The 15,313-nt window shown below is 43.1% G+C and overlaps 1 protein-coding gene across 1 annotated transcript in view; it reads right to left on the bottom strand.

Annotated features, from left to right (window-relative positions):
* Tango6 (transport and golgi organization 6 homolog) overlaps window positions 1-15,313 on the bottom strand; it is a 170,298-nt gene that overhangs the window by 96,359 nt on the left and 58,626 nt on the right. Inside the window, 2 exon segments of the mRNA XM_028857728.2 lie at window positions 9,630-9,687; window positions 13,790-14,248. Coding sequence (XP_028713561.1) covers window positions 9,630-9,687; window positions 13,790-14,248 — 517 coding nt within the window.

Raw genomic sequence — 15,313 nt, 5'->3', positions numbered from 1 at the left:
AAGAGCTGGTTTATGACGGAACCACTGCCCAGAGGAACCACTGCCCAGAGCCAGGCCTGCTTCGTGGACGTGAGGAGCCTCAGCCCTACTTGGGAACTGAAGCAAGGTGGGCGCTGTGACTCACTACTTGCCCTCTGGCAACAGCATGGTTTTCAGAACTAAAGAGACTTGTTTTCAAATTCGGGTCCCGTCACTTAGTATCTGGGTCACTTTGGACCAGGCAGTCAACGTCCTGGAGCCTCAATTCCCTCATTCTGAACTTGCAGGGCTGCTATGATCGACACATAACAGGCACTCAGTAGGTGGTAACATTTCTCTGACATGACAATTATCCAGGGCAATCTTGGAAAGTGCAAGTAATTGTGAAGTAGCTATTATTCTTTTCCTTATAGATAAAAGTACCAAAGTGCTAGGTTCTCTGATATGAATCTGAATATTGATTTTTTGACTGACAGAATAAGCCACTGGTCAAAAAGTCTAAAAATGAAGCTAGTACGAAACTTTGAAATAATCCCCAAGCCCCGATGTGGAAAGGGGAAGAAAGCGTCATGTAGATCCTGTGAACTGCACTAAGATAAAGTGCTTTAAAAGAATGGGATCTCTGCAAAAAAGGGCTGGTTTCACCTCCACATTCTACAAGCTCTTGTGACTACCAGCAAGCCGAGTCTTCATTTAAGAAGCTGGTAGACACCAGGCAGTGGTGGCACACGCCTTTAATCCCAGCACTAAGGAGGCAGAGGCAGGCGGATCTCTGTGAGTTCGAAGCCAGCCTGGACTACAGAATGAGTTCCAGAAAAAGAGAAGCCCTGTCTCAAAAAAACCAAAAAAAAAAAAAAAAAAACAAAAAAAAAAAAAAAAAAAAAAGGAAGTGGTAGAGAGCCTGGCATGGTGCTGTATGTCTTTAATTCCAGCACTTGGGAGGTGGAAGCAGATGGATCTCTACAAGTTCAAGGCCAGCCTGGTCTACATAGTGAGTTCCATGCTAGCCAGAGCTAAATAGTGAGACTCTGCCTTTAAAACAAAAAATAACAACAACAAAACAAACAAACAAAAAATAAGCAAAAAAAAATAGTTGATAGACTACTCCCCTAACCATGGGTTCAATCCCCAGAAACACATAAACCAATTTAGTATGGTGACATATGTCTGGAATTCTAGTACTAAGGAGGTAGAGGAAGGTGCATCAGAATTCCAAGGTCATCCTTGACTATATAAAGTTTAAGGTCAGCCCAGATTATATGAGACTCTGTCTCAAAAACAGTAAACATACATACATACAGACAGACAGACGGACAGAACTATAGTGCTTTATTATATTTCAGGATTATTGTTACTATTATTAATAATGATCAACAAGTGGAAACAACTCAACTGTCCATCAGTTGATCCTGGAAAACAAACTGTGGCTAGTCAGCAGATTAACTTTATTAATAATTAACTTTGTTCTTGAGAAAATATTGAGAATCATAACATCTGTCATCATCTTTTTTCTTTCTTTCTTTTTTTTTGGAGCTGAGGACCGAACCCAGGGCCTTGTGCTTGATAGGCAAGCGCTCTACCACTGAGGTAAACCCCCAACCCCATCATTTTTTTTCTAAAGCTAACAACAGAGGGGCTGGAGAGATGGCTCAGCAGTTAAAAGCACCAGCTGATCTTGCAGAGGACCCAGATTCCATTCCCAGCACTCACAACCACCTATAACTATAGTTCCAGGGGGTCTAGTGCCCTTCTGGCTTCTGCAGGCACCAGATACACAAATGATGCACCAATATACATGCAGATAAGACACCCATTCACATAAAATAAAAACTAACAAAACATTTTAAAGCAAACAGATCAAATTTTACTATTACTTGAAAAATTCTTTAGAAGAGGGACCTGTTGAACACTGGGAATAAAGAGCAAGCTCTCAGGCACATGAGATGGTGGGTGCTCACTACCACACGTGACAAGCTGATTCATCCGGGCACCCATATACTAGATGGAGAGAACAGGCTCTCACAAACTGTACACACACACACACACACACACACACACACACACACACGCACATGCAGGCATACATGCTCTCTCTCTGTGTCTCTGTCTCTCTCTTGCTCTCTTGAGCAGAAAGTAAACAAATAAACATTTTTTTAAAGGACTAAGATCTAAATGATCTTCTCTGTGATCCTGGAGAAGGGGTTTAGGTTAATCTAAGTGCCAGAGTCATTATCTATAAAATAGGACTATTCCATATCATACGTAAAAATTAACTCAGAACGAACCATGTGTCTAAATATAAGAAGAGCTAACTCAGTAAGATTCTTGGAAGAAAACAGCAGCAAACCTCCAGTGTCTTTTGTTGTCTGAGACAGTCTCACTGTGTATCTGTGGCTGGCCTGGAACTCACTATGGAGAGTAGGGTAGTCTTGAACTCATAAAGATCCACCTGTCTCAAGTGCTGAGATTAAAGGTGGGCACCACCACACCTGGTACTTCTATTACCTTGATCTGAACGATAACTTATTAGAAACGACCCCAGGAGTATGAGCAATGGAAGAGAAAGTTAATAAATAATTTCAACAGGGCTAAACCTCTGTGTTTCAAATATCACCATATATAAGAGAACAAGATATTTTATACACTGGCAGAAAGTATCTGCAAATCATATGTTTCATAAGGAAACTGTTTCCAGAATACACAAGGAAATATCACAGCCCAATAATAAATAAAACAGTCCAAAATGAAAATTGCAAAGAATCTGAATAGATGTTTTTCTAAAGAACACTTTAAAATAGACAAAAATTGATAAAAAGGTGTTAAACATCATCAGTGAAATACAAACCTAAATCACAATTCACTTCATACTCATTAGGATGGCTGAAAAAAACGGGCCAGAAAATTAACAAGTCAATACTTGTTAGTATTGACTAGCATAGTGGAATTTTTGTTTATTGATGGCAGGAATATAAAATGATGCAGCCATTTTAAAAAAAAAAGTTCTTATTGACTTAGCTCTTATATTTAGATACATGGTCCATTTTGACGAATTTTTAGATAAGCATGGAGTTACTTTATGACCTAACAATTCTCCCAGCTGTATTCCCAGGGCAAATGAAAACAGGTGCACACAAAACTTTGTAACCCAGTATTCACAGTGGCCAAGAGGTAGAAACAAGGTTATTAAGATAGCTTAGCAGGCATCTGTGGCCGAGCCTGAGGACCCGAGTTTAGTTCCTGGAACCCACATGGTAGAAGGAGAGAATCAACCTCTACAGGTTGTCTTCAGATCTCCACATGTGCACCCTCATACACACACACACACACACACACACACACACACACACACACACAAATAAAAAAAATTTAAAACTAGAAACATGAGCTGCTCATCAACTGATGATAGAAAGAGTAAAATGGAGCTCTTCATAATGACATGTTAATTTATAAAAAGGAACAGAGGTACTGGCCTATGTTACAGTAAGGAAGAACCCTAAAAAAGTACTCTATATGGAAAGGAGCTAGAAAGCAAAGATGGTGGTCTGACTCCACCGTCATACAATTCCATTCCATTCATGTGAATATCCAGAGCAGGCGAATCAGAGACGGAGCAGCTCAGGGGCCATGGGTTCAGTGTGTGGCACAGCACTTGCCTGGCATATGCAAGGCTGAGGATTTGATCCCTAGCATCACAAAAAAGAAAGAAAGAAAATGCCCATCAGTGGTTGCCAGGGGCTGGGGCAGTGACTGATATGGGTATAGGATAATAAAAATATTCTAAAATCAGACAGCCATGATGGTTGTCTGTCTTAGTCAGTGTTCTATTCTACCATGACCATGGCAACTCTTTAATTAAGACTTGTTTACAGTTTCAGAGGTTTAAGTCCATTGCCAACATGGCAGGAATATGGTGGCATGCAGATAGACATGGTGTTGGAGAAGTAGCTGAGAGTTCTACATCTGGATCTACAGAGAGTAGGAAGAGAGCAAGCCACTGGCCCTGGCTTGGGCTTCTGAAACCCAGTGACAATTCCTTCAACAAGGCCACACCTCCTAATCTTTCTAAGTAGTTCCACTCCTTGATGACTACGCATTCAAATATATGAGCCTATGGGGGCCATTCTTATTCAAACCACCACACTGTCCAAATCTTTTGTGTTGGGGTATATGTGTATGCATATGTATATTCGTGTGTGTGTGTGTGTGTGTGTGTGTGTGTGTGTGTGTGTGCATCAGGTGTACATAAATATGTGTGAATGCATGGGGAGGTCAGAAGTCAATATTAGTGTCTTCCTCGATCTCTCCCCGTCCTATTTTTTGAGAAAATGTCTCTCAGTGAACATGGAAATCTCCAATTCAGCTATGCTGGCTGGCCAGTGAGCTCCAGTGATCCACCTCCATCTCCTCAGTATCTCTATCTCCTCAGTATCTCCATCTCCTCAGTGCTGGGATTACAGGCATGTGTTTCTGCCTTCAGCTTTTCATGTAGATCCTTGGAAATGGAATTTGGGTCCTCGGGATTTCAAATCAAGCACTTCACCAACTGAGACATCTCTCCAGACCCCCTTTTTTGTGGGGGGAAGGGGGCTCAGAAAGAATCTCACACAGCTCAGGCTGGTATTAAACTCCTGTAGCCAGGGTGACTTTGAACCTTAGAGCCTCCTGTCTCCCCTTCCAAATGTTGGGGTTCCATCTCTATATGCTAAGAAACACTGAATCACATTGTTTAAGTTGGGATATTTTAGGAAAGTAAATTATATCTCAAATAAGTTCTAAAGGGTGAGGATAATGTCTACTTCCCGGCCGACCTCATGACTTCACTGAGCACATACAGGAGAGACACTCCAAAAGTGCTTGTCAGACAGGCACTACAGAAACCCGGTCAGAGCAGAAAGAAATCTTCCTGTTTCAAGGACATAAATGGAGAAGGCAAACTTCACAGGACCACATTCCAAATTTCCACACCAGATCTAATGAGATGATCCTTCACGGGAGAGAGAATTATTTTCAGCTAATGGTTTCCTAACTTCCTTTACTTGAGGTAGAAATCTGAGAACAAGACAGAGCTTGGTGCCTGACAAGTTAAGGCTCGTAGTTCTGCTTAGGTGGAAACTGTAAAAATCCTGTCATCTTGTATACACACTCATCTCCCCTCTGTGCCTTTTGCCTTCGCTCCCTTTGGTTCTTTTGAAAGAAATGGAAACGAAAAAGGGTGGAAAAGGCTGTGATTTGCCTGGGCATGTCAAAATGTCTATCCCTTCCCTTACACAATAGCATACTTTCACCCCCATGCCTTGGCTCAGGGTATAGGTTTCTCTTTCTCTCTTTCTCTCTCCTTCCTTCCTTCCTTCCTTCCTTCCTTCCTTCCTTCCTTCCTTCCTTCCTTCCTTCCTTCCTTCCTCCCTCCTCTCTCCCTCCCTCCCTCCCTCCCTCATTTTGGGCCTAAGAGTGTAGCTCAGCAGTTGTGTGTCTCTTTAGCATGAAAGAGGCCCCAGGTTCAAGGCCAACACTCTTCCCCCAAACAACACTAGCACAGCCAACAGTTCTTTTGACACGCAGAGGGGTCACTGGGACCCCTGAAATGCAGACTGTTCTTCAAGGACATGACTTTGAAGACAATTGAGCAGATCCACAGCTGGATACATTGTCTGGCTCTAAGAGCTTACTGAAGAAGATCACTCTTCATGTGTCTATCACATTCACTACTGGACAACAATGGCGTGCCCTTGAGTTTCTCAGTACAGGCCGAGGAGGTGGCTCAGTAGGTAAGACACTGGCCATGCAAGCATGAGGGCCAGAGTTCGGATCCCCAAGACCCACATAAAAGCTGGGTGGATATGGTGGCTACCTGTAATCCTAGCAGTTAGGTGACAGAGGCAGAGAATCCCTGGAGGGGGCTGACCAGTTAGATTAGTCAAGTCAGGGGGCTCCAGGTTCAGTTAGAGACCCTGTTTCAGTAAATAAAGTAGGAGAAACCAACAAAGGTAACCAGTGTTACCTTCTGGCTTCCATATATATGTGTACATATGCATACTTGTATGTATTCATGTGCACCCCCCATGTGCAAAACACACACACACACACACTAAAAACACTCCCCTAAACCCTCAACACATTAAGGGATAATCAAAGACATATCTTAACTCCTATTTGGGGAGAGATACAACTTTGCATACATTTCCTTATCAAAAAAAAATTTGGCCAGGTGGTAGTGGCACAACCCTTTAATCTCAGCACTTGGGGTGCAGAGGCAGGCGAACCTCTGTGAGTTCAAGGCTAGACTGGTCTGCAAAGCGAGTTCCAGAACAGCCAGAACTATTTTTTTTTTTTTTTGGTTTTTTTGAGACAGGGTTTCTCTGTGTAGCTTGCGCCTTTCCTGAACTCACTTGGTAGCCAGGCTGGCTTCGAACTCACAGAGATCCGCCTGGCTCTGCCTCCCGAGTGCTGGGATTAAAGGCGTGCGCCACCACTGCCCGGCGACAGCCAGAACTATTACACCGAGAAACCCTGTCTTAAAAAAAAAAATTATTTATTTATTTTTTTGTAACAGGATATCCCTCAGTAGCCCCAGCTGGCCTCAAATTCACTATGTAGACCAGGCTGACCTCAAACACTATGAAGACCAGACTGACCTCAAAATCACAAAGATTCACCTGCCTCTGCCTCCTGGTGCTAGAATCAAAGGTGTGTGCCAGTACCCTCAGCATGAAATCAGCAACTTTATACACAGTTTTCTATCTGAAGCAGCTGCTAGGACAGCTAATAGACCAGCACTTTCCCAGTATGAATAGCAGATATGTAGACGTCTTTTCACAAAAGTCAAGCTTAACTGTTCAGGTATTTATTTCTTAGACTGCTACATGAATAGCTAACACATGTAGCAAGAATTCTTCAAGAAGACAAGACTAGATATCTACTGGAGGAATGAGTGTACTCAGCCCCTCTCTGCTCTCTGTCTGGACTGCAGACAGAATTGGTGAAGATGTACCAAAAAAAAAAAAAAATCAAAAAAAAAAAAAAAAAAAAAAAAAAAAAAAAAAAAAAAAAAAAAAAAAAAAAAAAAAAAAAAAAAAAAAAAAAAAAATAAAAAAAAAAAAAAAAAAAAAAAAAAAAAAAAAAAAAAAAAAAAAAAAAAAAAAAAAAAAAAAAAAAAAAAAAAAAAAAAAAAAAAAAAAAAAAAAAAAAAAAAAAAAAAAAAGCTAAATGATCATCTAAAGTGAGACAGACTGGTGATCAGTAGAACTACATGACCAAGTCTGTCAGCATGAAGTGTAAACAAAATCAAACGAATGGAAGACTGACTTGGACATTACAAGTATCACAGTCCGGGGGAGTGGAGGGGGGGAGGGGGGCGGGGGGGGGGGGGGGGGGAGAATAGGACAGTATGTAAAAAAAAAAAAAAAAATATAAAAAAAAAAAAAAAAAAAAAAAAAAAAAAGAAAACAAGACAGAATAATAAGCAGGTAACATTAGAAAAAAACTGAATGCATCACCCAGAGCAACTCCCAGGACCCCTTCACAAAGGACCAGACAGCTTGTTGGAGAGACTTGGGCCTGTGCAAGCGTCGCACAAGTGGGAAAATTCATCTCCTGCTTTTCTTAATGAGAAAGTCACCTAAGGCCTCGGCTTTTAAGTGCCTATCACAGACACCAAAAACATCAATTAATTCAATCTGGTCCATCTTGGGGAGGTGAGAACAGAAATTCCACCTACCCCTACCTGCCCTGTTCTTCATCACCAAATTAGTTACTAACTGATTAGCACACCAATTAAAACCATTGAAAACAAACAACAGCAGCAGCTGCAGTTTTATAGAGGATCCCAGAGGCTAACGAGCTCCATGGTTAATCAGCCAAGCTTTTCCCAACAGCAAGGCCGCCAGGCTAGAAGGACACACCACCACTTCCAAACACCCAGATCTGAAAACAGGCAAGAAAGTCTGCAGACAACATCTCCTTGGAAAAGCACAGGTGACTTGGTTTCTGAGACTTACATTGAGAGGTGTCCTGGTTCTCCATCATTGATTTCTCTGGCTTCCTTAAGTGTCACTCCATGTCCTGTAGCCTCATGGGGCCTCCTGCGCACTGCCTGAGCCCAGACTGTCTGACCTCCACAGCTGCAAGCCATTAACTCTCTCTGGAAACTCTCAACTCTCCTACTTGTCCTCTTACCTCCGGGGTGGTCATTTTGTCTCCCTTAATTCTCTTTTCACCTACTGCCATGCCCTTCCCACCATGGTGGACTATACTCTGTGAGCCAAGCAGACACTCCTTCCTTCCTTCCTTCCTTCCTTCCTTCCTTCCTTCCTTCCTTCCTTCCTTCCTTTATTTATTTATTTATTTTTGTGTAGCCCTAGCTGTCCTGGAACTCACTCGTAGGCCAGGCTGACCTCAAACTCACTGAGATCCACCTGCCTCTGACTTCCGAGTGCTGGGACTAAAGGTGCGCACCACCGCCCGGCCCACACTTCCTTTCTTAAGGTGCTTTGGTCAATAGGTATTTTGTTGTAACAAGGAGGAAGAACCACTAATGCACACACCCAGTTCCATTTTAACAGATAAGAGTTAAGACATTGGCCAAGTCTGTTCAGCTGAGGAGCAGTGTACCTAAGCAGTCTGCCTCCAGAGTCCCAGCTGTCCTGAAACTCACTCTGTAGACCAGGAAATTGCATAGATCCACCTGCCTCAGTTTCCTGAATGCTGGATTAAAGGTGTGTGCCACCACGTCTGGCTCCATGTTTGTTTTGTTTTTTTATTATTTATTTTATTATTTATTTATGTGTATATGGGTACCCACAGGAGCCAAAAGAGGGCACCAGATCCTCTGGAGCTAGAGTTACACGTCATTGTGAGCTGGCTAACATGGATGCTGGGAACCAAACTCTAGTTCTCTGTAAGAGCAGTGTGCACCCAGCTGCTGAGTCAGCTCTCTACTCCATCTACGTATATATTCTTTTAATGAAGAAATACTAAATATCTGAAGCTGAAGTTGGGGTATAGTTACTGGTGCTTACTTGTGAATGTGTGAGGACCTGAATTTACTCCCTAGCACTCGAGTGTGATTGTATAAATGCACGCACACACACATACACATATACACACACACACACACACACACTCCAAAAACAAAACCAGAAAAAAACCACCAAAAATAACAAAACAGAAGCTATTAAAATGAAACCTAAAACATTTGAAAACACAAAACTTCGTGGCGTGTGTGTGTGTGTGTGTGTGTGTGTGTGTGTGTACAAGCACATGTGTGCCCCACGGGAGATCAGAGGACAACTTGCAGGAATCAGTTCTCCCCTCCCACTGTGTGGATCCTCAGGCTTAGGGCCTGTGCCTTTACCTGCTGCACCATCTCACTAGCCCCAGAAAAGGTTACATTGTAAGAGTTTATGTATAAACCGTTCTTTACCTCTCCAACCAAGGAAATGGGCTTTAATCTGTAGAATGATAAAGTTAACATAAATCTTCATCACTATGAGACACTGAAACTCTGTAAGAACCCTTTGGAAATTCTAGGAATGCTGCTTTTATCACTCAGAGTACCCCACTCAGGAAGCAGAAAGATGGACAAAATCACCAGTTATATCTTGTGGTTGTACCCCTCAAGTACACATGATGCCATCTCTGGCCCACAAACTTACCCTGAATTGCAGATAGATACACAAAAGTGTCCTCGTGCTCCAAGTTCTCCAAGAATATCTGGAAGCACAAAACAGGGTAAGATGATTCTCAAAGAGCAAAAAGACACGGAGCCCCTTTATCCGCTGTCTCAGAGGAGTAATGCTTTTCTTCTTGGCAGAAATTGGTCTGACATAGAACCAACCTTGTGGGGAAAATGGTTTATTTGCTTGAAGTCCAATTCCACTAACAGTTTAAAGGGAGCCGGAGGGACTAGGGGGAAGGAACTTCTTTTTTTTTTTTTTTTTTTTTTTTGTAATGTGTACTGGTATTTTGTCTGCGTGTATGTCTGTGTGAGGGTGCCAGATGTTGGAGTTACAGACAGTTGTGAGCTGCCATGTGGGTGCTAGGAATTGAACGCGGGTCTTCTGGAAGAACAACAGTCAGTGCTCTTAACCGCTGAGCCATCTCTCCAGCCCCCCGGGAAGGAATTTCTTGAAGTCATCAAGTATATGCCAGTACTAGTTGTGGAAATCAACACATAAGAATAATCAACAGGTAAACACTTGATGTGCAAACCTGAGAACCTGAGTTTGATCCCTGGATCCCATGGTGGAAGAAGAAAACCAACTCTCAGTGTTAACCTTTGACCTCCACAAACACACTGCAGCATATACATCATATTCACACACAATGCTATCCATAAACCTTTTTAAGAAGAACAATCCTCAACATTTTTCTGTGCTAGCCCATGGTGGAAAACATTTTCAACATAGGTGACCAGATATATTCTGATGCTTTCCCCTGAGCTAACACAGCACATGGGGTTACAAGGGAGACAGAGATGTTATTATTACAGAGGTAATTTTATGTCTATTCTACTTCCTAAAAACCTTGCAAATTGTAGCCCCGTGATTGATATTGCTAACAAACTACTCTCCTTCTTTCCCAAATTAGGAACTTGTCAGGGTGTCAAATGCAGTGTGGTCTACCTAGAAGACACTATGATGGCATGTTAAATTTCAGCCCTACCATGGGAGCAAGGGAAAGACAGCAGCATGTGCTCACGTTTCTCCACTTGCTGTCTAGGGAAGGTAGGCATGCCTACTCATATACCACTCAGTGTCCTTTGCTCGACAAAGTCTTGATTTCAACTTCATGCTACCGGTGTCTACACTACTGTGGGAGAGATGAAGATGAGTCTAGACGGGATGATGACTAGAAGACATTGGGGTTGCATCTGGAGTGAAGGACACAATACAAAGTAACAGCCAGGAGAACAAAAAATAGGAAATATTCTCAAGTCTTCACAGAAAAAGAACTGACAGGTGTCCGGGCTATTCAATTTTATTTTATTTTATTTTATTGTCAACTTGACACAAGCTGGGGTTATCTGGGAAGAGGGACTCTCAATTGAGAAAATGTCTATCATCAGTTCGGCCTGTAGGCAAAGTTGGAGGCATTTTCTTGATCAATAACTGATGTGGGAGGGCCCAGTCCACGTGGGTGGTGTCACCCCTGAGCAGGTGGTCCTGGGTGCTGTAAGAAAGCTAGCTGAGCAAGCCAAGGGGAGCAAGCCAGTAAGCAGAACTGTTCCATAGTTTTTGCCTGACTCTACAGTTCTACCTTAAGCTGCTGCCTTGACTTCCCTAAATGGACTGTGACCTAGGATATGCAAGCCAAACAAACCCTTTTCTCCTCAAAGTTGCTTTTGGTCACAGCAATAGAAACCCTAACTAAGACAAGAGGTCTAAAAGGCCGAGGAAAGAGAGGAACAGAGAAGGTTATAAAATATACATGCCATGAAAGCATGGGTTTCGTTTGTGGGAAGAAAGGGGTCAGCAAGAGTTGAGATGGGGGGCCGGGCGGTGGTGGCGCACGCCTTTAATCCCAGCACTCGGGAGGCAGAGCCAGGCAGATCTCTGTGAGTTCGAGGCCAGCCTGGTCTACAGAGTGAGTTCCAGGAAAGGCGCAAAGCTACGCAGAGAAACCCCGTCTTGAAAAAAAAAAAAAAAAGAGTTGAGATGGGGACCAGGAGGACATCTGTGGGAGGGACGATAGCTAATCCTGATTGCCAACTTGATGAGATTTAGTCACCACAGAAACAAACCTCTGGGCACATCTGTGAGGGGATTTCTAGATTGAATTCAATGAGGTGGAAGACCCACCCTAACTGTGGGTGGCACTCCTCCACAAACTGGGGTCCTGGACTGAATCAAAAGGAGACAGGAAGCCAGTGAGCCAGGAACAAGTAAAGGTGGCTGCTGCTGAGGCAGACGATCTGGGCTCAGTCCCTGGAAGCAGCTCCTTACAACTGGTTCTCCGATCACCACATACTCACTGTGGTGCCCACACCCCTCACCCATCCCACTGCACAAAATACAAATTTAAATGTAACAAAAAACCCATTTCCTTGCATGATAACCAAACACTAATTTAAAAAATAAAAGGGACAAGAGTGTGGTAGTGCATACCTGTGATCCCAGAACTTGAGAGGTAGAGGCAGATGATCAGGAGTTCAAAGTCAGCCTGGGCTACATGAGACTCCATTTCAAAAATTCAAAAAATAAGTCTGGCATGACGGGACATACTTGTAAACCTAGCCCTTTGGAGACAAGTCAAGAAGATCCAGGTTTCAGGATCACCCTTGGCTATGTACCAAGTTCAAGAATTGCCTGGGCTACCTGAGACTTTGTCTCAAAAAACAGAAAAAAAGAAAAACAAAACAAGAGATGGATCGGGGCTAGGAAGATGACTTGGGTGGGGAAAGCACCCGCTGTGCAAGTATGAAGACCTGAAGATGTTCGGCATCCTTTTCAAAGCTCAGCACCGACAGGTGGAGACAGAAGGACCACAGAAGCTTGATAGGTAGCCAGTTTAACCAACCGGGAGTTCCAGGTCCAGTGAGAGACTCTCTCAAGATAAGATGTAGAGTGACAGAGGAGGACACCCAGTGCTGACGTCTGGCCTCTACACCTGCACACACAGACATACACACGCATCACACACATACACACACACACAAATCACAAGTAAGAGCCATTTTTGTGAAGTTCTTAGTAAAAAATAATTGGCAGAACTTGGTAAACATAGCAGATGAAGATTAAATGCAGTTAAAGGAAATTCCAAAGGTGATTCCAGCATGCACTATCTAAACTAGCATTCCACAGGATGTTTGCGGGATAACAGTCACTCAAAGAAGATTTGTGAGTTTCAATATTATTTCCCTGCCAGAAAAATCCTTGGAGTATGTCTTCACTTCATCTATAAGATGAGGCTAACACAACATTGCAGTTGTGAGGATGAGAGAAAGTCTCAGTAGGGTACATGGGTTGGTTCAACAAAGAGCAGGCATTATTATACAATACTTCCAGTATCGTACTAACTAAAATAAATGTTTTCCATCAGAATTATAATTTGCAGTCAAAGGGCTAGACAAATAGCTAGATCACCATCATCACTACCAAGGCTCAGAAAGGTTGAGTGTGCTACCCAGGAGTTGAGATTGGGTCTCAGACAGAAGTTTCCACACCCCTTGTTCTTACTGTAGCCCTCACTCAAGTCCCAAAGACTTCCAGAAAAGGGAAAGATCCTAAGCAGTATGCACTCGTCAGTCTAGAACATCAAGGACAACTTTTTTGTTGTGATGGACAACAAAGAGTGGAGGAGACCCGATAGATCCAATGCTGCTCTAAGAGGGACCCACTCAAGGTGAGGCTTCCCTAGGAAGGGTACCTGCCCATCTCTGCGAATTGGCTTATGCTGGCCCACTGCCTGTCCGTTACACGCTCACACTTGGTCAGTGTGTTAAAGTCCTATGAAAATCAACCTTTTTCCCCCTGACTACCCACCACATTGCTCATATATAAAAATCCTGGCACTCTATTCATGTTCAATTGAGCAGCCCTATGTGGTCTTCCACACCCTTCCTACCTCAATCTGATTTCTCAACAATTTAAGTTCCTGGAGGATAATCTAAGACAGTGCTTGACACACGGTCAATGTTTAAAAGACACCTGAATTAGGCTGGTCATGGTGGCTCATGCCTTAAATCCCAGCACTCAGGAGGCAGAGACAGGTGGAACTCTGTGAGTTCCAGGCCAACCAGGGCTCCACAGTGAGATCCTGTCTCAAAAACCCGAACTGAATGTCTGTCCATGTGTCTGGGCAGTGTGCTACTCACCTGGAGAAGCTTCTTTTGTTCCTCGAGGGCTCTGGCTTCTCTCCGCTCCACCCAGCGAGAAAGAGTACGCAGAGCAGCAGCCCGGGTTGGAATCTGGGGATCACAGGCTGATAAAAGAACCTCCCGCAACTGTTCTGTGGTTACACCTCTAGGTGGCTCACTGGACTCCTGGCCTGTTCTTGGGGGGTCCTGCTCTTGTTCAGGGCGGTTCTGAGCTACTTCTGTGGGTGTGTCATGACTGGTTTGTTGCTGTTCTTCTCTTTTCCATTTCGGGTCTTTTTTGTCCAGGGTCCTTTGGGCAGCTGTGCTTACAGCCTCAGTGGAAAAGGCTCCATGAGTAGAGATGGTAATTCGGAGATCAACAGCGAGTTCTTGGATGACAGGGTCAGGGTATGTATTAGAGACCTTCTCCAACAGAGGCAGCAGCTGCTTCAGAACTGCAAAATCACTGGACTTCAACTATAAAATGAAAATTGAAAAACAGTAAGTCAAAATTTATGTGGAAAATGTTAATAAGTGAATAAAGGGACAAGAATCATGCCATGTTCATGGTGTAATCAGCACACTGCCTAGGACAAACACTTAAGAACTATTTGTTAAATAATTACAGCTAACATTTATTGAACACTGGCCACATACAGGCACGTTTGTAAGTTAATGAACACACACATCTGTATCCCTGAGATAAAGTGCTGATTAGTTCCTACATTTGATGCCTAGAATCGTAAACCAGAATACAGTTAAGTGTAAAGTGAATAAGCCATAATCTCATGTCTGTCATCACAATGGGGAGACTGGAGCAGGAGGATTACCCTGAGTTCTAGGCCAGCTAAGGCTACATAATGAGCTATAGAACACCCTGGGATTCTGTCTCAAAAGGAAAATATAATGAACAAAAAAATCATATTTTGGAATATAAAAATTAAACTTTTGACTAACATCCTCCTTTAATACTGCTTGCTGGGACTGGAGAGGTGGCTCAGAGTTAAGAGCACCTGCTGCACAATCAAGAGGACCAGAGTTTGAATCCCAGCATCCACATGAGAAGCTACACTTTCCATGCACACCTGTAATCCCAGCTCCAAGTAGGGTGGAGACAGGAGGATTATTGGAACTCCCTGGCTTCTAGCCTAGCAGAGAGATCCTGCCTCAAAGCAGTAAGTAAAGAGTGATACAGGAGGACACTTCATACCCTGTTCTGGCCTCCACACACACACACAGGTGCACACATGTGCACATACACTCTTACACACACATACAAATAGATAATAAATGAATCTTTCAAAAAATACTTATTTCTGCTAGGTTTTTGGATGTTAGCAGTCCTGAAAGATTCTAGATCTTTTTGTTTTGTTTGGGTTTTTTTGTATGCTTGTTTTTGCTTTTTGAGATAGGGTTTCTCTATGTAACAGCTCTATCTGTCCTGGAACTCACTCTGTAGACCAGGCTGGCCTCGAACTCACAGAGATCTGCCTGCCTCTGCCTCCCGAGTGCTGGGATTAAAGGTGTGAGCCAACACTGCCC

This window comes from Peromyscus leucopus, chromosome 5 (genome assembly GCF_004664715.2).
Source record: "Peromyscus leucopus breed LL Stock chromosome 5, UCI_PerLeu_2.1, whole genome shotgun sequence".
Taxonomy (NCBI): domain Eukaryota; kingdom Metazoa; phylum Chordata; class Mammalia; order Rodentia; family Cricetidae; genus Peromyscus; species Peromyscus leucopus.
Note: the sequence above shows the minus strand (reverse complement) of the source record. Positions and strands in the feature narration are given on the sequence as shown.